This window comes from Nipponia nippon, unplaced genomic scaffold (genome assembly GCF_047370975.1).
Source record: "Nipponia nippon isolate SJK-2023a ecotype South Korea unplaced genomic scaffold, ASM4737097v1 scaffold_4, whole genome shotgun sequence".
Taxonomy (NCBI): Eukaryota; Metazoa; Chordata; class Aves; order Pelecaniformes; family Threskiornithidae; genus Nipponia; species Nipponia nippon.
This window is the reverse complement of record NW_028262358.1, coordinates 20,743,149-20,767,182: the sequence shown is the minus strand read 5'-3', so window position 1 is coordinate 20,767,182 and position 24,034 is coordinate 20,743,149. Positions and strand designations below refer to the sequence as shown.

Genomic DNA, 24,034 nt, shown 5'->3' with positions numbered 1-24,034 from the left:
TGATAAGGAAACTGCTCCAGACTGCCAGTGCGTGTAGTGCTTGCACTCCTGCAATATTGAACCAATAAATTCATACAAGTACTCTTTGCTCAGCGTAGACCTGCTCTATATCACCTACCATTATTTACATTTCAAGACTATACTGTTAATGCTTTTGGCTAAAGCAGATAAGTAAAGAGAACTGTTCTGAAAAGCCTCTGAGTTCTCTCTGGCAAAAAAGACAGGATAAAAGGGCACGTGGGATGATCTTTCTGTGATCATGCACTCATCTCAAGCTAGAACACGAAAATAAAATCAGTTTAAAGCCTCACAGAATCATTAGTTTGGCTAAGATTTAAGACTTCGGGATATATGTAAATCACTCCTCGTCTCCCACCAGCCTAATTTGGAGGTTTTAGCTCCCAAAGCTTAGTTTGTTTGAATTGCTGGATTCCAAGTTTTCACTTGCTAGACCAATTTATATTCTAAGCAAGGCAAAAACCGTAGTACTCCAGAGTCAGGAAACCGGTAAAGCGTTAATATCTTCAGACTTATTGTACATCTTCCTTTCAGTTAGATTTAAGCCTTCTTTTGAACTGTTTTGGCATTGCAGATTTATGTGACGGTTCTGGGATTCTGAGCTCTGCTGTATCTCAGAGAGTTCTGTGCCACACACTGTTTAAACAGTGTTGCAGATATACTTCAATGCTTCCACTTTAATTAATACTTTAAAAAGGAGATCTATAAAAATGAAAAAGCTGTGAAGTGAGGTAGAACATTATAGCTGCCTCTTACCCATTTTATATTTTCCTTCTAGTTACTTGGCATAAAGATTAGAACCAGAAAGAAATAAAAAGCTCTTGTTTTTTCAAAAAGCAAGGGAATGTTTGCCAAATACCAGTCTTAATAACAGGACTTTGTTATGAAACAGCTCCTTGCTTGATTCCAGGAAAGGGATAATTGTTATCTAGTACATTCTGCATGGCTTGCAGAGCTGATTATACATATACATGTGTATACAATATTTTCAAATATTCTCATTTCAGCAACATTAACTGTTCACAAGAAATCCTACATGGAGTTTTTTAAACAAACTATTTTGTACCTATCTAAATATTTTCTGGCTTTAATATTGTTAGCTTCTGCTGTATTTGATGCATTAATAGATACTTTTGGTTTTGCTTTTTACACAAAATGTGTACTAATGTCTTACGTACAAAATACATATGCATATACTGTGTTATAGATTAATAAAAGAGACTTATTCCCTTCCTCTAGGAAGACTGCAAATAGATATCTTTAAAAAAAATCCTTTAGGTCAGATTTTTGAAGGTTGTTTCTAAAACCTTTTATCAACCTTTAGCAACTAAAAGGCAAAAGCTGTTACCATCATTTCATTCAGTGTTCAGGATGTTGCAAATATGTTGATTCTTGCTGTAGATCAGGAGTTCCTGCATGTTGGTAATTTATATGGAAACAATATGAATTCTGGCTTTATTCTCATTTAAGCCATTTATTCCACGCTAAAATAGGAGTTCTTTATCCAGTGGTTTCCCAGAATGAAGAAGCTGGAGGCACATGGGAACCACAAACTAGATGCTCCCTTTCGTGCTGCAGCATTAACAGCCTGGTGGCATACTTGGGGATTTTGATGTAGTTGAGGAAAGGAAAGGGAATGCGTAGCAGTGTCATGCATCCTTCTGAATCCGAGGCCAAATGTGGGATTCTCTGTTGTGCACGTGTGAAGGAAGAGCTCTCCCCGTGACCAAACAAATGAACTGGTTCTTTTTCTTTCTCTAAAATAATTTTTCATGGCAGTCAATAATTTGAGCTGTGCTTTCTCATTTTTACTTTTAGTCTTACGTTATCCCTGAGTGTGGTACCTTAAGAGGTTTATTCTGGTTTTGTTAATTCATTTACTCTTCCCATGATAGTTATTGTGCATTGTCAGCTATGTGAACAACATGCTGCACTTTCTGTTAGTCTTGCACAGAGCTGAAAGCAAAGGACTGGCACGCAGAGACCAGAATACAAAGGAAAAATGCCATTTATAATTCAGTGGCTGGCCAAATTAAAAATAACATGCATAGAAAAAAAATTAAGTGCACTTAAAAAAACCCAAACCCTCATTCGTTAGGCAGCCCAAGGGCAGGCTTTTAATTGTACTAATTAAGCATCAGTATTTGTCTAGACTTCAGATCGCTTTGAAGCAAGCATTTCTGCAATAGCAAGAAAGGATTTTGAAGGTTCCTGCTCTGGTCTGTGTGCAGCTGAGTACCAGCCTGGCTGTATTTTGACCTTTAGTCTCTGCCACTTACAAACTCCAGGTTCTGTGTGTGCTCGAAGATGAATTTCCCATGCCCTGTATCCCTCACCTTTCCTTGAACAACAGAAGAACTAGTACTCAGCTAGCAATCCGCTGGGCCTTTGAACTGCAGTCTTCAGAAGACATAAAGCTAATAACGTGAGGGAAATGGTAAAAAACACGGGTCCTTCCTTTTGTACTAAATTGACTGGAAAACCAGCATCAGCTGTGTTCATTCTTGAAAAGGACTAATCAATGTGGGTTTTGAGATGACTTTTAAATCTGAGCATTTATGTACACATATTTAGGGGAAAAAAAAAAAACACATGGCAGAACAGCCAAAATGATGGCAGTTTGTTGGAATGCTGTGACCACGTATAGTTGTTCTCATGCACTTTTAATAGTAGGTTGTGATGAGGTTCAAATGTGAAACAAGACAACACTAGACAACAAAGAGCAAAAGTCTAAACTAAACATGGCCAGTGACCCGATTTTCAGCACTCTTAAAGAGATGGGATTTGAAAGATTTGGGTATTCCTACTTCTTAAAAGTTTTCAGTCTTCCTTATGATGGGGGGAAGGTGCAGAATGAGGAACATCGGCTTTGGAAAGCTCTTTGTGAGTTGCCGTCTCTGTCTCTAGCTCCTTCCAAAATCATTTGTCCTTCCTGTCTGATGATATTTCAGTGTTGTCTTCATCTCCTAGTAAGTAGTAATCGATGTGCATGCTTTTAAGTAGTCAGTGGTGCTTGAACAGTAAAACAAAAGAAAAAACCCAAACACAATGCAAGAAGGAAGTACAGAGGGTGCCTGAGCAATTTGGCATTAATTTTGCTACACTAAGATTGCTATGAGATTACTGCCCAGGATATCTGCTGGATAAAGAATTCTCTTAAAGCCTTGACTATCAATGCAAAATAGAAATGAGATGGTGCCATTAACAGATCAGTACAGGTAAGGGAAGGTAGAAATCCTGATCATTTTTCAGAAAGCCTGGCCCCTCTATTTGGAAACTATTTTTTTTTTTAAATAAAATCATAAATAGATTAACGTGCTGGACTAGGAAAGCTTACATGCATCACTTCTCTCACTTTTCCAGTATTTTCTGTGATGTTAATGGGATACCTTTCCATAAAATTCTTCCATTACATTTCCAATTTGTAGGATGTTTAGTTCATTCGGTCAAGTGGATGAACTTTTGCTAACGTTTTGCTGAACAGTTTTGATTATATTAAATCTGGTTTATAGTCTGTTGAATCTTGCAGTGCTTTTTTGGCGTCTTAGCTACAATACTGAAAACCTTTAAATACTCAGTAAATATTCCCTTTTTTGCTTGCTTCTTACTGAGCAAACAAAAATTTAATCTCAGGAGGTACAGAAGGTACATATATATGTATGTGCATACATATATATGTACAGTTTTTCATCTATGTCAGCATGAGCTAAAGAGCCTTCTTTGTGTAATTACTTACTAAATCCTTTTAAATCTTTTGATTGTGTTGAATGTACACTTGTTTTATATCATTTAAAAATGATGACATTCTAAGTGACTAAATTCACAGACATTGGAACAGCAGCTCAACACTGAAATGTATGTTCAAAGTGAAATACTTTGCTAAATTTAGAGCAAAATTGCTTAAGTAACAGTATTTTCATTTGCTGCAAGAGATGAAATATGTAGCAAGATAAAACCTAGCATTTGTCCCCATAGTCCATCTAATATTTTTGGAGAAATTGTAAGGGATTGTAGTCTATCTTCAAAAAAGCTCTCTGGTCAGAGGAGGTTTCCTGAGAGCAAAAATGACCCCCCTGGTGACTTGCATTCACAATTTCTAACATCTGCACAGGAAGGAAGACTGAAGCATGGGCCAGTTGAAGTGTGATATATGACAGTCTGAAGTCTCCTTACTCCAGAATCAAACTTACATATGCTTAATGTCAATCATTAATGCCTATAAGAACATGGATTTCAGCCTTTGTGGAGAAATACCTCGATAAAAATAGGTGCTCTTGTACATGTCTTTCATGCTCTTTGGTATCATGGGATGGAGTTTTTCGTGTGTGTATGTTGTGATTTCTCGGGTCATGTTCATTTCCTGTCTGTCAGAGAAATACAAGATGTGACCATGACCTCGCATTGCTCCATTCAACTGGGAAGTGTAATAAAAACAGCTTTGAAATAAAATATTTCTAAGGAAGGAACTTTTTGCCAGTAAAAATGCTGAAAACTACTCTAGTCATCATTTAAATCCCAGAACATATCTATTAATTTCACTGTAATTACCGAGAAAAGAAAAAAGACTAATGGTTTTAGACTTGTGAAGGATCTTGAGATAATATTAGTCTGTTCTAAATTAGCTGTTGGCTTGTTTTCAAATAATGATTCATGGTGGTATTTTACTAAGCCTTTTTTATTGTCTTGAATAGTTCAGAACTTTTGTTTAACTTGCCAAGCAGTACTATATGTGGTCCTGCCCTTAGTGCTTCAGAAGTTAAAGGAATATATATAGATAGATTCAATTAAGCCTTTTGAAGAAGAATATACTTCAAATTATGTATAAACTTTGCCATTTAAAGCTGGGACAATCCAGTTTAAGTATGTTTGGTGGCAGTTTTCTTATTGACAGTTTGAGGACTGTGTTTAAAAGTGGCTACACTCATTAGAGTAAAGTTTAGGGAAAGAAGAATATAAGAAAAATATTTTTAGGGTGTATACTACTTGGCTTCTTCGTACACTGTCAGATTTTCCTACAGAGAAGGTGATTTACTTCCTATTCAAGACAAGTGAACCAAGTAGATGCTATTAAGGAAAAGAGCCCGCTTTCCTAGCAGTTGATAGTATTTAGTCAGTTGCTGGACATGAAAGAGGGAAGGCATTATAAGTCAGTATTGCAAAAATGAGTTTCTGAGGAACCTTAAACTGAAGACTTTATAAGTAAACCCTGGGCTCCTGCATGTATACCATCCATATGGAGCAGCGAGGAAAAGGAGTAGGGAAGAAAAACAACAAACGCCAAACCTTGGAGAGGTTTATAGGAGCATTTCAATTTCAAGTCATCTGTATGTTATAAATTTATAGAATTTTTAATTTTAGCATATAATGAATCATACTACAATAGAATAGAATATCCTATTTCAGTTGGAAGGGACCTACAATGATCATCTAGTCCAACTGCCTGACCCATTCAGGGCTGACCAAGTTAAAGCATGTTAAGGGCATCATCCAAATGACTCTTAAATACTGACAGGTTTGGTGCAGCGACCACCTCTCTAGAAAGCCTGTTCCAGGGTCTGACCACCCTCTGGGTAAAGAAATGTTTCCTAGTGGCCAGTCTGAACCTTCCCTGGCACAGCTTTGAGCCATTCCCGTGCGTCCTATCCCCGGATACCAGGGGGAAGAGCTCAGCACCTCCCTCTTGCTTTAACTCCTCAGGAAGCTGTAGAGAGCAATGAGGTTGCCCGCAGCCTCCTTTTTTCCAAACTAGATGAGCCCAAATCCTTAGCCACTCCTCATAGGATGTTACTTCCAGCCCTGATACTAAACTTAACAAAATAACTTCCAAAACACCTTCCTTACAATTGCTTTCCTTGCAGAAAGGCAATGTTATTTGCTCATACTTGCTGTGAATGTAGAGCAGACCCTTAGTTGGGACTGATGAGGTAGGTAAGAATACAAGAAGAGCAGACAAGAACCTTCATAAAGCTTGGTATCTCAACTATGAAAATGTGAATTGACATCTATAATTCAGTTGCCAAATAGCATATTAATTTTGGTCTCTCTACTATGAAGACTTTCATTTTGCTTAATTTTATGCATAAGAATAGTCTTAGCAGAAATAATTCATAAGTATAAGGTTAAGCAAAGCTTCAACATTGAGATTTCACACTTTATAATGGGATGAAATAGCAGTTAGTTTCAGATCATCTCACCCTGATAATCTAGAGAGAAAAAAATAAAATCCTTTTGGATTGTTCCTTGGCATTTTATGTGGGAGAGAACAAGGAAATTCTTTGCATTTTTCTTGCTTTCAATAAAACCTTAAAAAAAGCAACTTATCAAAAAACTGAAGTCTCTGTCATCTTTACAACATCCTTCTGCTGTGGGTTGTCCTATTCTTCCTTTATAGATGTAAATAAGTAAAGATAAGTGCAGACAAATACAATAAACACCACATGTTTAAAAAACATCTAGGGAGAGGTCATGATTAGAATCAAGGAAAACTCTACACATCATAGCAAAAAATTAAATTGGGAGGCTTGTAAAAAGTTTTTTGGCAACTTAATCTGTTGGATTTGTTGTCTGAGTGATTGTTAAAATGATAAAGCATGTAGGTGATATACCTGATATAGCAGCAAAAGCTAGCTTGATATTTAAGAGCAATTCAAATTGTTCTCATGGGTCAATGACATTCTGAAAACACAAGGATTTTCTTCCTCCGCTGGGATTTAGTTTGTATTGTATGTTCTAATGGAAGGTGTACAATATGATGCATATCTCATTCTGTCCTGCAGGGATTTAGCTTATCCTTGAGTGTAATAAGGACAAAAAGCTATGTTTTATCGCTTCTTGTAACCAGATCTACCAACAAAGGGAATAGCTTCCCTCTGGCAAAGTAAAGCATTGAGGTTAAACACCTCATAATCCTTGGACAGGGGAGTCTTTATATTGATTTTTTTTTTTTTGGTAACAACATTTTTGACTCAAGTGAATCTTTAAGTGAAAGGCAAGAGTGCAAAATTATGTTTTCTATTGGCTTTTTAATGATTATTTTTTTCGTATCGCTATGTTTAGACATCTGTGGTATAAAAGGTGCTTCAGAAAGAAGATACAGTTTGTGTCCTAAAGAGTACGCTGTACCGCAAACATGCTATGTGTTTTTATGGATGTGATGTTATTTGTATCAAGAGAAATAATATATCCCTTTTATGAATACCTGCATGATGAAAGTAGAATTAAGATCATGTGAAACAGTCAGCGTTTGTCCATACTGCCAGAAACTGAAGACGTTACAGATCTACTGCAATGTCTGCAATTTTCATTTATTCTGAATCCTATTCTGCTGGAGGAGTTGTCGTGATTGCTTCTGCTGCTGTGTTACCTGCAGTACTATTAGTGATCATTTACAGCCCTGTAACAGCTACTTTATGATAAATAGCTGTAAACTATACATTTATTTTCAAAATTTTGTGTCGCTTAGTGCTAAAATGGAGACCAGTCACCTGACCAGTTAGTTTTCTCTGAATGATTGTTTGGAAAATTGGGCTTCTCCTAATCTGTCAAGTTTCTGTTGATGACCATTTCCATGCTACGCTTGGCCTGGGTTTGAGCCCTGAAATTATGGTTGGGTGTCACCGTTCGTATTCCGACATCACCGAGCGTGGATCTCAGCTGGATTTGCTAAGGGATGGTGTTTATCAGCAGTCAGTGCTTTTTCATCTGAGACAAGTTCCTGCAATGAAGTAGGAAAAGTGGTGGCAAAGACTGGTGCGTATCTTTTTGAGATGCTTTTGGTCCGTTCAGCTGGGGATTCGTGATAAACTGCTTGATGGCAGGCAATGGTATGAAGAAAAGCCGTGCTTCCTCAAGTAGGTTCCAGCTGGGAGATGGTCCCTTTCAACCAGTGCTGGAAACTGACTCAGCTGCATCAAAGCACCAGAATCAGCTGGGTATTGGTGCTGGGAGCATGGCTTTCTGCTTCCCTTAGCTGCTGCCTCCCAGGAACAAAACAGGAGGAGCACCTGTACTGGCAGTTTCGGATTTATCCGTGATGCTGTTAATTGTGTCCTTGCACCTTAGAATAGGGGGCAGCAATCCCAGGCAGTGCCTCTGTGCTGCCCGATGTCAGGGTGGAAGCCCCACAGGGATTAATTTTAGCTCAAAGTCTAACTACTTTGTTGTTCCTCCAAGGAAAAAAGAGGAATAGTCCTTCTACATCCAAGTCCAGTCTCTACATCTGCACACTGAAATAGAAATTAATTGCATCTAAGTGGAATGAAATAAATCAGAAATCAAATGTTTAGCCAGGGCAATATCCAGAATTATAATAAGAATTTAAAATGTTTTAGAAAGGTATTGTTTGGATAAGTTAGTACAAACGTATGTTTTGGAATGTATTGACAATTTTTTACTGACTTTAAAAAAAAAAAAAGTTATTATCAACGTAGGCAGGAATGTTCCTGTTCAAAATCATATTAGTATCTCTTTCAACCTTTTAGGTTATTGATAGATGCTAACACTTTTTTAAAATGTTGGTTGCTCCCCAACAGGTAGAAAACTCTCTCCAAAATATGCTTCAAAACACAGCCTGTTTTCCTAATTTTCTGTTTCATGGCTACCTTCTGCAGGGTTTCTTTCACCCTCTCAGGAAGCAGCTAGCATTGATCCCTTGTGGTGTGAGGCAAAGGGGGTTACTTAAATTGATACCTTTCTCACAACTGAGGTTCGCGAAGAAAGACTGCCAAAGAATGTCTTGGAATATCTAGGTACTTTTATTGTCCTCTGACACGTTCAGAGTATTCCCCTGAAGTGCATTAGATTAATGAAACAAATACAGTGCAAAAGCAGTAAACCATCCGTAATTTTATTAAGTGTTAAATTCATTAGGAACGGTCCCATGCTGAGGAACATGCTCATGAAACACTGCTTTGTGCCGTGTAACGTCCAGGTAAAATGAAGGTTATAGAACTAGATTTAATAATATTTATGATTTCTAAAAGCTTGCTCTTCATTGTGATTCTTGAAATTACGACCAAACTCCCCTCTCTGTTATACCTATGCCCATCTATTAACTTCAGTGAGAAAACTCATTCATTGCTATAATAGCTAGAGCACCTTTCTCAGATTGAAAAATATGTGCAACAATAGTATTTTTGATGTGTGTGACTGCCCCTGTTCCAGTTAGTGCGTACACAAAGGCACAAATGTTTTCTGTTATCCCCCTGTTAAAAATATTGGTAGAAACACTGGGGTTAAGTGCTTCTTGAGGCTGGAGAGGTGAATATTAGAGCTGTAGTAGTCTATTTGAAACTGGTGCCCTGATCCATCCTCCTGATACTCTTGTTATTTCCTACAGTAAACTTTCAGATATTATAGCAACGCTTTTTAAACACCACTCCTCCTTTTCACCATGTTGTACGGAAGGACGCTAGTCAACCAAATAAATTTCCTGTTGAGAAACGTCTGGGGTTTTTAACCAATCTAGTTACCCTTTCTTTATGTAGTTCCTAATCGTATGGTGCTCAGTCTAAACTCACCATTAAGAAAGGACAGGATGAAGCAAAGCATCTGCTGAATAGGGGCTGAGACTTGCAGTAAATGGTGGTAGAATAGAGCCTGTCTTTTCTTCCGCCTTCTCTTCTTCCCCCTTGGCATAGCATGTATTAGATTTTAGTCAGTGACTATAATTTATGTAATAACTTGGTTGTGCTAGTCCCGTCACAAACAACTGTGATTGTCACTTTCTACTGTCAAACTTGTGAGAACTAAGTACCGAGGTAATTTAATACACAGATCAGCTTGGCTTTTGTCCCAGCACAATTATGGAATTCACCATTTCTTTCTCATGAAAACTGATGAGAGGTTTTGTTTTTTTTTTTTTGTCTAGACTTTTTTTTTGGAGGTCAGTGGTGTTATTTAAACTGGCTAAATGAAAGTATAATACTTCAAAAATTAGACACAGCAGCATTAATTAAGTGGGAAAGATCTGGTTTTGCCATGCATTTCTGTATTTTAGAGCATAACTAAAGAATTTTTGGGGCATAGTTTTCAGGGATAACTTTTGACTGATATAATAGAGTCATCACAACAGCTGCAAGGGATTGGTTACACTGCTGGAATTCACCCGGGTGTACACAGGTTTTTTTAATGCATGCTTTTTGAAACAAAACAGTTTGATAGCAGGTGTGACCTTTAACCCTCCCTAACTTTGAAGAACTTAATCATCATCATTTGTTCAGCACTGAATATATTTTGCAGGTGGAGGAAACAGAGGGAAATGTAGTTTGGTTTTGATGGGAAAGGAGGAGGATGAGGAATGGTTGTGTTGGTATTTTTAGCCGTTTTGTGTAAACCAAATTAGGCAAAGTTAATTTTTGAAAGTTCTGTCTAAAACAAATTTTACGTTCTGTTGAGAAAATCTGGTTTGCCATATAATTACAGGGACATAATTGAGAGACAGAGTAAAGCTTGAAGAGAGAGATTTAAAACATGCCCACCTACTAAGATTTTGCATGCAGAAGGGGCTGGGAGAGCTCTGGAAAGAGTGAATATACAAGAATGTACATTGAGAAGGTGCCTGCATTGTCCCCAGAGCATTATCAATTACACATTGGTCCTTCCCAACAAATGTTTGTCTTGCCAGCTTTTTGAGGACCTCACAAGAGGTTCTGTACATCCCTGTCCGAGCAAACTCTTGTATTTGGGGGGAGTGCGTAGTGATGTGGACATGGCTCTCTGGATGAACCAGCTAACCCTTTATGGAGTCATGGAGGTCGCGGTAACAATAGTACAGCGTGGTGCCTGATGATGTAGATAGCAGTGCTGCAGCCTGTGCAGAGGAAAACATTGCCTCTATGGGAGTTAATCCTCAACTAAAGCACCTGATTGTTTTTTCAACCTTGTAGATTAACTTTGTTGTAAAAGTGGGCATTAAAATTGACAAAATCGGAGGATACAGAAGGCAGTTTTATCTGCCAATATAAATTGGAATTGTCATATAAACCTGTATACAAGTCAACATAATTACAAAGTTTGTACTAGTTGTTGTCCTTGGATGGCTGTTGGTTGTGCCAAATAGTTGTATGGTATTGTTGCTCGTGGTAGGGTCCATTATAACACAGATGAAAACAGGACTCGCTTTCACAAGTGACTGAGTATATATCAAAATTCAGATCTTTACGAATAAAAGCTAGAAATTCATGTTTGAATCACCATATTAACAGTAAGCATGTCTATACATATTTCTCTCTAATCTGTAAACCCAAGAGCGTGTGCTGCAATTACAAAAATCTGTTACCTGACTCTGTAGCTTTGTCCCCTTTTTCACACAGGCACGGAAGCATGCATTCAGTTTGTGCTCTGCGTTGGTGCTGAATTAGTCCATGAAGGGGCTTGTCTGTTTAAGCATTTCTCTTCATACAGAGTCCTGTTACTACTAACCTCACATTCAGGTTTAGTGAGTTCTGACTTCAGTCCCTAGTTGCTTATCATCCAGTCTAGCCTTAGTTGAGGAAAGTTGGTTTTGTGGTTGAGGCTGTAGATAGGGTGGCGAGAAGTCCTCTGAGCCTTCCACAACTTCTTTTCAGCCTCAGGCAACTTACTGTTGCAAAATCATTTCAGAACTCAGTTTATTTGGGTTTCTGTACATTTTGTCTGCTGCTGAGTCTGTTGTTCTTGTTGTGGTACCACAAGTTTTTGGCATTAGTTGTGAAACTGAGTATGTTCAGTACTTCTGAAAGTCAGATTTGTGTGTCTTGGACTACAAGCTCAAGGTCAGTGACATTTCATAAATTTAATCTTAATTTTTGTGCCTGGATTTAACAGAAAATCCTTTTCTGTACATTTCCTTAATCCTTGAGTTACTGCAACTGCAGATTGGTTATTCTGCTTTTTTCCTCCTTCTCTCCAGCTTCCTCATGGCTTCAAGGAGCAATTTTTACTACTATGTACTACCTACGGACATGTCCCAGTTAGCAGCTCTACTGCTTTGTCAGGTTGGAACATTTCCAGACAGCAGTGAATTACAGCTGATAGAAATTCACTTTTATACAATTCTTATTTCTTATAACAGTTAAATTAAAATGAATTTTTATATTTCTTGAGGAAATAAATATGTTAGCTTTATATTTCTTGATGGAATGTTCCATCATAGTTATATTTATGTGCTATATTGCTTGAGACACATCATGAATGAAGATGAAGAGTAAAAGAGGGTTTAGCATCAGTGTTTGCCTTTGCTAGTTTAATTTGTTCTTCCATCCTCCCTGCTGAGGAAAGGGATAATAGGAATGGTCACATTTATATTACTCTGTACTGTCAATTACATTTTCATCACCCTTTTGCTATCATGTTAGTTAGCAGTGCTTTGAATATATGTCTGAAGTGGCCTGTTACTGCATTAAGAGCTGGTTTGCACTGGATTATACTTTTTGTTTGGTCTAACAGAGCATGGTGTTTCTGAGGCTCAGTTTTATACGGATTATTTCCCCTTTACCTTCACAGTTGCTCAGAGTTAGAAATAGATACAGTCTAAGCAATACTGTCACCTACTATGGGCATGGCTGTAGCTACCTTGAGGTGATGATGCCAGAACATTTTGGTTCCGCAGGACTGGAATTTCAATGCAGTGTGTTGAATCTTATCCTTCAAAGGACAGCAAATCTCATTCTCGAGCACTGAATTAAGCTTTAAACTTTAGTGAAAATCTCTGAGGAGTCCAGAGTTGGAGCTGTTAATCTGGTGGTGTGAAAGTATGCAAATCTTTACTCTTTTGGAGACCTCAATGTAGAAATACTAAATGATCTATTTTATGCAAGTAGCTGTTTCTTAATTAATTGGTTTTGATACCTTTTTAAAGAAACAATATTAAATAAGTCCTTTGATGGTAAAACAAGTCCATAACTTAACTGAAGCCATGGTGTGGTTACATCGTTGGGGTGATTCTATGTCACAGTCATAGGCAGGAAATTCTTGAAAGGACTTACAGATTCTTCATGGGAATTTTTTTTAAGTGAAATTTATGTGAAACTGACTGATCCTATAGCTAACAAAATGAAGTGCTCCCTGAACAGCGGCAGATATGAATAATTTGCTTTTGTGTTTGCGATCTCCTCATAAAAGGAACGTTATTTGTATGAGATTTTTAAAAAATAACAAAAACTTGCATAGAAAAGTTATTTTATGTAGGTACCTTTTGTCATTCTGTTTCCTGCATTATGACAAGACAGAATTTATGTCCAAAGTAATTTTTTGTAGTGGAATTACGAAGGACAATTAAGAAGGTTCATGAATTGCAATGTCAGAACATGGTGTTTTGGTTGTCCGTTCCCATCGTACGCAAACTTTGTCATGGTTTTCAATAGTTCTGAATTTTTATCGTGTTAGTTTATTCGGTCTCTTGTTGAAAACTGGAAAAGCCTCTTAAATAGTAATCCCAAAAATCAGCTGCATAAGATTCCACTTTTGAAAACACAGCTGTCTGTAGCTGTAATTATTCTCTGAATTACTTGTTTGCAAAGACTCAATTGAATATGATTGTATACCTTTTAAAATAATTCATATTCTACAATATCTGATTTTTATAATTTAGCTGCTTATCCATGTATGGGAAGAATTAAACAAATTGGCACATGCATGTATATTTCATCTATTTTCAATTACTCTCTCTTTTACCTCCTTCCAGGCCAGCCAGACCATTCAAGTTACCAAAAAGGTAAGGTCTAATACTGTCACATGTGAGGTTTGCAGAATCATAAAGGCAGTAGATAAGGTGATGGCAAAACTGTTATTCCCCACACAATGCAAGAGTAAGGAATGTTCGAGGAAAATAGCAGGCAATCAAATGAAAACAGATTTTAAAAAAAAATTATTTCTTTATGCAGTGAGTAGTGAATTTCAGAAACTGTCACAGGAGATTGTGGAGGCAGATAGCATCAGCAAGGTCAAACAACATTTAGAAGAACTGATCTACAACGGGTCCCTTTGTAGGACCTCCTGCAAGGAGGAGCCAGGGACAAGATTTTTAACATCCCTAATCCCACATCTGTGAACCCTGGGGGAGCAGGAAGGGGATAGACCACAGATGGTGGCCAAACTCTTGTGCTCCCCCTAAGTAGTCTTTCCATAAATAGCTTCTTTTGGAGAGGCTTTTGGACACAGTATACTGGGCCAGAATTTTAAAATCTGTGCAGATTTCAGTGTTCCTTTTTTGCAAACATTTTATGGTATTTTTTACTACAGTCCAGGCCATTTTCTTTGTGTGCGTACATACACTTTCTGCACAAGCATAAAACCCCTGTGACTCAGTACCTTTTTGATTAAGGGTTATTCCAAGAAGCAGCTTGGTTTTATCATCAATAATGATAAAACAACCTGACAGAAAAGTTCAGAAATGTCATCGTAACGATTTCTTTTTCTTCCTAAAACCAGAAACCCCACGCAGTCAAGAACACTAGGTTTGGACTGCATATGCTCTGAAGAATGGCAGGGTCAGATAAAACAGCAGAGCAACGTGTCTAAAACTGTTGCGATTTACCTTCAGTAAAGAACAAGCCTGTTTGTTAAATATCTGTTTTGAGTTACATAAATCTGTTTGTTAATATGAATTCAGCCACACAAATATCTATTGCTCATAGCGACCTCTTTACGATACAGAAACTGTATGTGGTATGTTTCTGTCTCTTTATATGAGACTGGGAAGTATGTCTGCATATAAGTGTTGCATTGAAAAGTTTAAAATTGTCCATGTGTTCTGCTATAGCTTAAAATGAGAAGGAAGAGTGGAGTGCTAACTTTTTTTTTCTTTTCCTTTCTCCTTTTTAAGAAAGCATCTGAGGTCTTAGATCGCCTTGGGGCAAATTGCTTGAAACCAGTCTTTAGTCGTGCTAAATGTGTGAGATAACTATAGATTGAATTAATTACTGTATCTCCTAAGCATTTTTAATTATTTAAAACATGAAGAAAAAAAAAAAACCACCAAAACTCTCAAACTTTTCAGGTGTGTGAAAAACAGCCGAAGAAAAGAAATGAATGAAAATTATATGCACTTTCATGGTACCAGGCAGCTTACAGCAGTGTCACCATTCTAACAACTAGATTGAAAGCAGGAGGTGAAATGGCATAAAAAAGATACTTCAGTCAGTGTCATAGTTATTGAGAATGTATCATTTAGTGCTTGAATAGTTTGGAGGAAAGAAGCGATGAAGTATCTGCGTAGCCATATGCCCAGCTCATTGAACAACTGTAATTTTAATTAGGTATCAAAAAGTAGGATTTAGAAAAGTACTGAAGTATGTGCTTAGCACTAAGGATATACTTTCTGAATGTGAGTGATTCCTTGGCTGAGGAATTGATTTAAGTTCTTTCCTCTTGGACTCGCACATTGTCAGGCAAGTGGTCATTTACGGAGAATCTAAGTCAGGGCAGTGGCTTACTTTTCACAGAGAAAATAACAAGTAACTGAACTCATTTTATGGCTTTTTAATGGGTGAAAAATAAAATTACTGCCATCTGTTTAGCCACTTATGGTGGGTTGGAATCTAGGCTGGCTGTAGGCAACTTGGTTGGAGCCAGAACCCTCAGCAGCACCAAGTGATGCTCAGACAAATAAAATTAAAATACAGTGTGGTTAGTCCTTTTTGATGTGCTAGCCCAGGTCAACTTTGCTTACCTGAATTTCAGTATGTGATACAAGAAACAGGGCAAATTTGCAGGTGTAAACAAACACTGTCTTCTCTATGTGGCTTATTAACATGTTAAACAGTTCACCTAGGACATAGTTTCTTTTGCAGCTAGTGACTGAAGAATTTAACAAATTAAGAGCTGCTCAGCTGAGAATGGAAGTGTAGAGACAACATGTCAAAGCGGTAAATCTGGCACTAGCGATGAATAGGAAAATAAATCTTTTGGGTATAATTTTTATGACTTCAGAGCAGATGTCTGTAATAGCTAGTCAATCTAGCACTTGGTGTTTATGAAAACATTTAGTCCTATAAATAGGAAAATTCTATTAGGTCATTTACTTCCCTTCACTTCTACTTTGTACAATTGCTCATTTGGCAAGCTGCCCCTTTGTGATTCACATTAATAAAACCTTAGACTTCAGATTGCTTTTCAAGCTTTTGCTAATTAACCTCTTGTGTGAGAATGTAGGAATTATTCCACATTTACCTAATGGGAAATTGAGATACACCCAGTGCTTTGGATTTCCTTGCTCCTTAAAGCTGTACTGAGACCCCTAGACCATACCATTTCTACATGCTATGGAAATTCAGCAGTAAGCTTGCTCACTGCCATTTATTTTACAGTTAGAAAACTGGGAAGCTGTTGCTGGTGTGAGGAGCTGGGCATTACCTCCCTTCTTAGCAATGGGACAGAAAATTTCTGTAGAGCTGATAATTGAACTATGATTAGATAATGAGTTGCTCTGAAACTGAAAAAGAACCATACTCTTTTAAGACAGTAGAAATAAGTAAAGGAGCGCTCTGCTATAAACTTTGGTGTTACGTTCCATGTAAGTGGCAGAGGAAATAAGAGTACAGATCATCTTGATCAATATTTAGTGTGTACAGAGACTATCAGTATAGAAAGATTCATAGCCTGTGATTATTTTTCTAATGCCTTTTAAACTTTGTGGGACTTTCTGTACTCTCTTTGCTCCCAAGATGAGACAATGTTGCCCTTGAAAAATAAACTATGAATTCAAGTCTTTACTGTAAGAAAAATTATTAAGAAATTAAGATTTCTGGGTTTCATTTTATTTTCTGATACTTTTCTGTCAATGTCACAAAAATAAAAATATTTTATGAAAATTATGAAAATTAGATTTGCATATAAAAATTCTTGCACTCTTAAAATTTAGAATGAACTAGGAGTTAAGGTCCAAGGATAGTGTTATACTAGAAGAATAAGCAATTAATGCTAATTAGTTTATGTATTGTGTTGCAACTCCCTTGTACCTTTGAATTTGCAACAGATTTTATGGATCGTTAGTATATAGGGTTTGAGTATTTTTTTAAATTACTTTTAAATATAGAGGAAATGTTTTCTTTTGGGTTCTGCTTTAAAATTGATTTTTCCTCTCTTTGATACTTTTCTTAAAAAAGCTTAAGCTTTCAAAGAAGAAACTGCGATGTTTTCTATCATTACATTTTTAACAAAGCATCTGTTTTCTAGTCGCCCCCAACCATGGTTAATATCCATGCTAAAAGTTAAGTATAAAGCTAAGGAAAAAGTATTTATATATAAAAAAAAAGTGTTTAGTCTTAAACAACAGTTTTCACTTCACATATGGGTGTTTTTTTGCATTTTTAATGTAAAAACACTCTATGTAAATAATTGCTATGGCAGTTTTAAATACTGAGTGTGTACTAAACAACAGAAATACCTATTTTGGTAGCCCATAGTTAATCACCTCTGTGGCAGCACAAAGACAATCTAAGATAAAGCCTGCATTTTTGTCAGAATCCTGTGGGGAAAAAAATAGTAGTCTGATATGAAAAGCTTTTCTATATAAGAATAGAAAGGTTCAGTAGGGAGATTTGATAGAAAGTGGTGGGGTTTTGTTTGCTTGTTTTCTTACTTCAAAAAAAAAAAGAGTGTAGAAATAAACTGTTTCCAAATGGTTTCCATCCATGGGTGATAGCTAGCTTAATTTCATGTAAGTAAAACAATGAAAACAGGTCAGTGTTTCAACATGGTTCTTTAGAGAAGTATGGATTAATTTTGTATATACCCTTTATTTCTGTAACATCTTTTTCTTTGCTCCTCTCTGTGTAGCTATGCTGCCTTGATAGCTGACTGGCCTGTGGTGGTCCTGGGCATGTGTACTGTGTTAATAGTGGTGTGTGCACTGGTTGGAATATTAGTCCCAGATCTTCCAGATTTCTCTGATCCGTTGCTGGTAGGTAAATATTAATCAGTTGTACTGTCAAATAAGTATTTTTGGTTTGCTGCTTTTTCAGTGATAGCAGTGAACAGCAGGTGCAAGTACAGCAATTGATATATTCCTCTTAAACTGAGATCTGCCCAGAGGAAAAAACTGACTTTTAATATGCCTGTTTTCAGGCATATTCCCTGTACTATAAATCTGTTTGGGAATCACTTTCCAGAGAGATTCAATTGCTAGTAAGCTTGCAGAAGCAAGTTCTGTCTAATGAATCCACAAAAGAAATAAGGTGTTAAAGAGCCTTGTAATTCCTCTAATTAAAAAAAAAAAAAGTATTAAATCTTGACATTGGAGCAGCTAAAGGTGATACAAAGATGCAGTTGCCATCAGAGTGTTATCCACTAGTTTAAATTCCTTCTGCATTTTGCTATTGAAAGCTCATATGTCCTTCAACAGAACTGCTGTACATTGAATAATGTAAATTCATCACAGTTTTAGATGTACAGCACAGTACAACACAAACCATACGTTCTAAATCAGGTTTCAAAGAGTGAGGGCCAGGAAAGGGAATTCTAAGTGCCTTCTGGGGATGAAACGATATCCATATTGGAAGACTGAAAGTAATTTTTATCAGATTCTATTAAATACTGCACTCATTTCTTACTTTTCGTCAGCTGTCTTACCCATGAGTAGCTTTCAGGACTTTTATGGAAAATATTGTATTTAATTATTATCCTCAAATACAAATATACTGTTCCTATAAGTTATTGTTATTTATATTATAGTAGCGTATATCTGTATATCTCCATATGTAATGGATATTTCTTGAAAACAGCCAATTTATTAAAATTGTTTCAAAGTCACTTTCAAAATTATTTTAAGATTTGTCTTATTCTTGGCGAAAGAGAGAAGATAATACTTGAGTGCTTTTAATCAGTAAAGAGTAATAATTGAGATACGGAAGAGGACTTCGTAGAATGCCCTTGCTCTGAAAAAGAAGTGCTGAAATGTTTGATAGACTAAATCATCATCATCACTTCTCAGGGAGAGTAGTAGTACGTGCGAGAATTCTTAATCCCTTGTCACTCTATACAGTTGGTCATTATTTTGTCTGACCTGTCATAAAGCATTTTACCTGGAGTAACTATGCTTCATAATGAAATCTATCCATCGCTTTGATCATGTTTCCACTTTCCCGTCTGAGCTAAAGAATGAAAAGTATTAATGGAATTTGCTGATGCTCTTCTCTTAGGGTTTTGAACCAAGAGGGACAGCCATAGGACAGAGATTGGTCACGTGGAACAATATGGTGAAAAACACAGGGTACAAAGCAACACTTGCAAACTATCCTTTCAAATATGCAGATGAGCAAGCTAAAAGGTAAGAATTTGTATTAAAAATGCATTTTACTTTATTGGGGGTTTTTGTATGTACATAGTGCTTGCTCCAATACCCTCTGAAGTTAATATATAAACTGCCACTGATTTCAATATATATTGAATCTGGTCATCTACAATTCTCAAGGCCTTTCACATGGAACTAGGTATTTCCCATAGCAAGCTCTTTAAAAAAGTGTATAATTTTAGTTTGCTCTTTGAATTATAGATACTTTCAGTACTGGGCTCAATGTCATTTCCTCCAAAGTCTCTAATTTAAACAAAAAATTCAATGAATGTTTCAGTTTTATTATACCAAAGTCACATTGGGAAAAATACATTTTCTCATTTGTAAGAGCTATTAAGATGTGGGACTTGTTTGGATGCTCCTTTTATTAACAGTCTCTTTGCTAAGGTAAAACTATTTATTCTGTTTTAGTCATCAAGATGACAGATGGTCAGATGATCACTACGAAAGAGAGAAGAGGCAAGCAGACTGGAACTTCCACAAGGATACCTTTTTCTGCGATATTCCAAGTAAGTGGAGAAATGATGTAAGGAAGGCTAAAAACTTCTGCCAGTTGAATGTTTTCTGAGCTCTTCTGCGTATTGTATGCCTTATTAGGAAAATATTTTTTGTTTAGTATGCTTCATGATAAGCACCTTCCTTCTGTGTGCAGAAGTCTCTGAAGAAATTGGGCTGAAATGTTGTGTTCTATTGGTTCTTCCTAGGAAGCAACTGTATTTACTTAAAGTGCTTCCTTTAAGTGTTTCTATTTCCTGTAAAGATTTTTATTAGTTATTGGTAATGCTGATCATTGTAAAAGCAGTGTTTTGTGTGTGACTATAGAGGTAGCACTTAATTCACACTAGGGAAGAAGTTGTGTTTTATCTGTGCCATTAACTTAACTCTAAAAAACCTAAATCAAAATACTTTTCCTGTGTATGTCCTAAAAGACATCCACAGGTCATATCTTGTACAGAATTTAGGGGTTCGTTTAGGAGAAAAAAAAAAACCACACAAAAAACCTACACACATATTAAAAAAAAAAAACCAAAAACAAACAAAAACACCCAAACAAAACACTCCCCTGAAAGAAACAAACAAAAAAAACCCCACCTTTAAGTACTGAAGGCTTATGAAGCTGTCTGAGTTAAACTAGAGGACAAAAAAGACAAAGAAATCTTTATTGACTTTTTACAAGGCATACTGCAAAACTTTGATAAGTCCTGTTCTGGCAGAGAGCATGCATTAGCAGATGTAGATCTTGCCGTTATTCATATAATAACCTGGGCTCTTTTGCAGCTGCTTCAATATGTGAGGACTGATAACAGAACACAAAAACATAATTGTGAAATTATTTGTTTATATTACTTGATCTGAGAGATCAATGGCCAGTAAAAACCGGGGTGAAAAACAGATTCATGATTTTTTTTTCAGTTACGGTATGGTCTTACATCTAAGTGAGAGGATGTGAGCAAGGTCGTCATTTCTGCTCCTGTGAGCAGAACCAAATTAGACTGAGCAGATCTTGTGTAAGGAAGAGGAAATGTACTCGAAACTCTGCTGAGCATTAACTGCAACTTGACGCAGAATTAACTCCTCTTATCCTGCCCGCTGTTTCTGCATAGTCTCACTCTCATTCTTTCCACTACTGTTTCTGTGTAGTCTCAGTTGTGGCAGTCATGAAGGAATTGTGCTTCTATGGGAAAGTTTGCCAGTCCATTATGTAAAGAAAACAGTTGATTTCCTCTTGACCCATTTTTGTCATTCCTGCTATCTTTCTTTGTCTGCTCCAGGATCTGCAGATTTCAGTTTCCTTGATCCTAAAGCACGGTCAGAGGTCATAAAGCACTACCCCTGAGTCTTTTCATTACAGTCTCGTGAAAGGCGAAAATTCTGCACATTCACAGTAGTGGGAAAAATTCAGCCTTTTTTTTTTTGGAATATTGTAATTAATGTGATAATGTTTCTTAACCCAAAGCACCATATTGTGTTATGCAGTACCATATATTTATGTTTGTATATATGTTTCCCTTGTTAGCTATGCATAAAGATCTCACTGCCACTAAGTAATTATTTCCTTTCCTAAAAGCTGTCTTCTAATAAATGTGATTTAATTTGTAATTTAAGCTGTATGTGTCTAAACTGTAGAATTCTTAAAAACGGCCTCAAGGATATCACAACAATTTCCACTGCAGTCATTGGCTTCTAAAGCAAAAACATTCTTGTAGAAACAGCTTTATAATTATTATTTATATTCCCAAATGACTTACTAAATCAGCCTTTGATTACTGTTATCTGTGTACTGCATTATGCTGTGCCAACAATTTCATAGTTTGCTGATTAGATCTTTTGATTTTTGTTTGTCATATTTCAGAAGATAGTTTGCTTGAATAGAAGTCTGTAGAGCTTCTAGGTGGTATATAGTATTGAAGATGCCGTATTTACTATAAGCACTTTAAGGAAACTGACACTTTCATGTGGACTGAGTCTTGCAGATAAATAGCTCATCTTGAAAAGGAGGTGGATTCCCATGACCTGACAAAGATTTCATCTCTGTCAGTTGAATGGTGGGATTTTGCCTCAGTCTTTTGATACCAGACACACCCAAACAATCTATAAAACCACCCTCCTGTAATTTCAGGTGATCGCTATTCACGAGTGGTGTTTACATCAACAGAAGGAGAAAATTTATGGAATTTGAATGCAATTAAGTCAATGTGCAATGTAGATAACTTGAGGGTAAGTAAAGATGGTATTTGTTTAAATTGCAGATATGAAGCATGTATTTGAAACTTTTTGTTTTGCTGCTCGTTGCCATCCAGTAGCATATGAGAGGACTTCACGTTGTTCACATCCTTTTCGAATGGTCAGTCAGCATGCAGACAAAGTTAAAAAACAACTTTCAATTGTAAATCAGATTATATAGGGGAATTTATTTGGTTTTGCTACTAATACCATCCAGAACGGGGTGGAGGAGGGTTGCTTCAGAAGTTTCTTTGCAGAAAGGACTATCTTCACTTTTGCTGTGTGTTTCCTCTTAGAATATTATTCCACGGATTTTTGTGCTTGTTTCCCAGAAAATAATTAATTTTTCTTGCTTTTTCACCCCTCAGATGAACTAGCTGCATCCTCACAGCATATGCAGGTTTCCCTGGCACCCAGTGGGTCACTCAGCTATTTATTTATTTATTTATTTATTTATTTATTTATTTATTTATTTATTTTAGGTCAAAAGACAATAGGTTGGCAGATGGACATCAAAGGAACATAGATACAGTAGCTAGAAATATAGCCCAATTAATTAGATGTGGATATTGATACTTTCAGAGTAATTTTGATTTTCTCTTTAAAACTGAGAAAATGAAAGAAGATATGTTGGCCAGGTCTGTCTGGCCCCGTTGTGATTTTTCTTGGCTCTCCTTGTGCTCAGTACCTTGCATAGTCAAAATAACCATTTTAATATCCAGCTTCAGAGGCTACCATAGCTTCATTTACATGTCTTAGAAGATAATTTAACGCGCTGATTGAAATCGATGTCCGGTTTCAACTGATAGAAGTTAACTGACAAAGGCTAAAATAAAATAAGCATTCAGATGGTACATTTGTAAAATATAAGCTTGTCACTTGCTGGAGTGAACTCCTTTGAACTGCTGACTGAGTAACCAAAAATTTTTGTGTACTAGTGACTTTGTACAGAAATGAAGTAATATGTTTTTCTTCTATTAATAATGATCTATTTATTTCCAATTTTTTCTTCTCCAAAACAAAAATAATCATAAACAATTAACTTCGTATTATACCACATTTATTTCATGAGGAGTATTTTACTTATTAGATTTGTTTATCATTGTCTTTCAGACAACTGTATTAATTTAGCAAATTCCCTGACTGTTTTCCCTAACAGCTGGCATTTGCTTGCTTAAAACGTTGAGCTGTAGCGAAACATTGTGTAATGAATCTCCCTTGGCAGTCTGCTGACAGGCATTTTGTCCTGGTTGGCCTCTGTCGGTGTAAGTGGTTTTTGTCCTCACATGCTCATGAAATGTTCCTTATTTCCCCATCAGAGATTATTGCCCCGACAGGATGGCTCCTGTGATTACCCTTTATCTCTTTCAATCAGAATGAGCCAGGTGAGCAAAGTACAGTATTTAAACTAACCCAGCTCAGTTTTGAATGAACTGAGCTAGGGAGTAATCATATCGCCAGTTCAGTCAGGAGATACAGTGGAGAATAACCTTTTACAAGGGTAAAAATTGATAGTTAGGGAGGAGATGCTAATCTGTGCATTTAACTGTAGAGTTTCAGTCACATAGACAGCTGATGCAGGTAAATCCCAGGTAGTATAGATCACTACAAAGCAATGCAGTCTGAATTAAAAAAAATATATTTCTGAATAAGAATAAAGACAGTTAATTACCTCTGAAGAATAATTTTTGTAATGGTTGCATTACTCCTGAGAAATTTTTTTTTTCCTCCCTATATGCACACTTTTATAATAATGTATTATTTCAAATACTGCTTTACTTTCTGAGGGGAAGGATGAAACTACTTTACTTCAGAAAACAAGCACCACACATCTTTTATCCATAAATATAGCACTTCCTTTGAAATAAGAACACTTCAGAAAATTAAATGTTGGCTACTTCAGCTACACCCACAGTTGTGTAGATATTTGTAGAGAATTTTGTTGCAGATAATGTTTCTATGGATCTTTTTTGTAATTTAGGTATTTACTTAAGAATATAGTAATCGAACACTCAGGTGAGC

At 36.5% G+C, this 24,034-nt stretch overlaps 1 protein-coding gene across 4 annotated transcripts in view; it reads left to right on the top strand.

Annotated features, from left to right (window-relative positions):
* The window catches only part of DISP1 (dispatched RND transporter family member 1), a 92,998-nt gene that overhangs the window by 62,081 nt on the left and 6,883 nt on the right, over positions 1 to 24,034 (top strand). For all 4 annotated transcript variants that reach the window (XM_087776310.1, XM_087776312.1, XM_087776309.1 and 1 more), the window contains exons 3-7: positions 13,682 to 13,711; positions 17,776 to 17,899; positions 19,137 to 19,264; positions 19,700 to 19,797; positions 21,909 to 22,006. In XM_087776310.1, the coding sequence (XP_087632436.1) occupies positions 13,682 to 13,711; positions 17,776 to 17,899; positions 19,137 to 19,264; positions 19,700 to 19,797; positions 21,909 to 22,006 (478 nt within the window). The remainder of the gene's footprint in view (positions 1 to 13,681; positions 13,712 to 17,775; positions 17,900 to 19,136; positions 19,265 to 19,699; positions 19,798 to 21,908; positions 22,007 to 24,034) is intronic.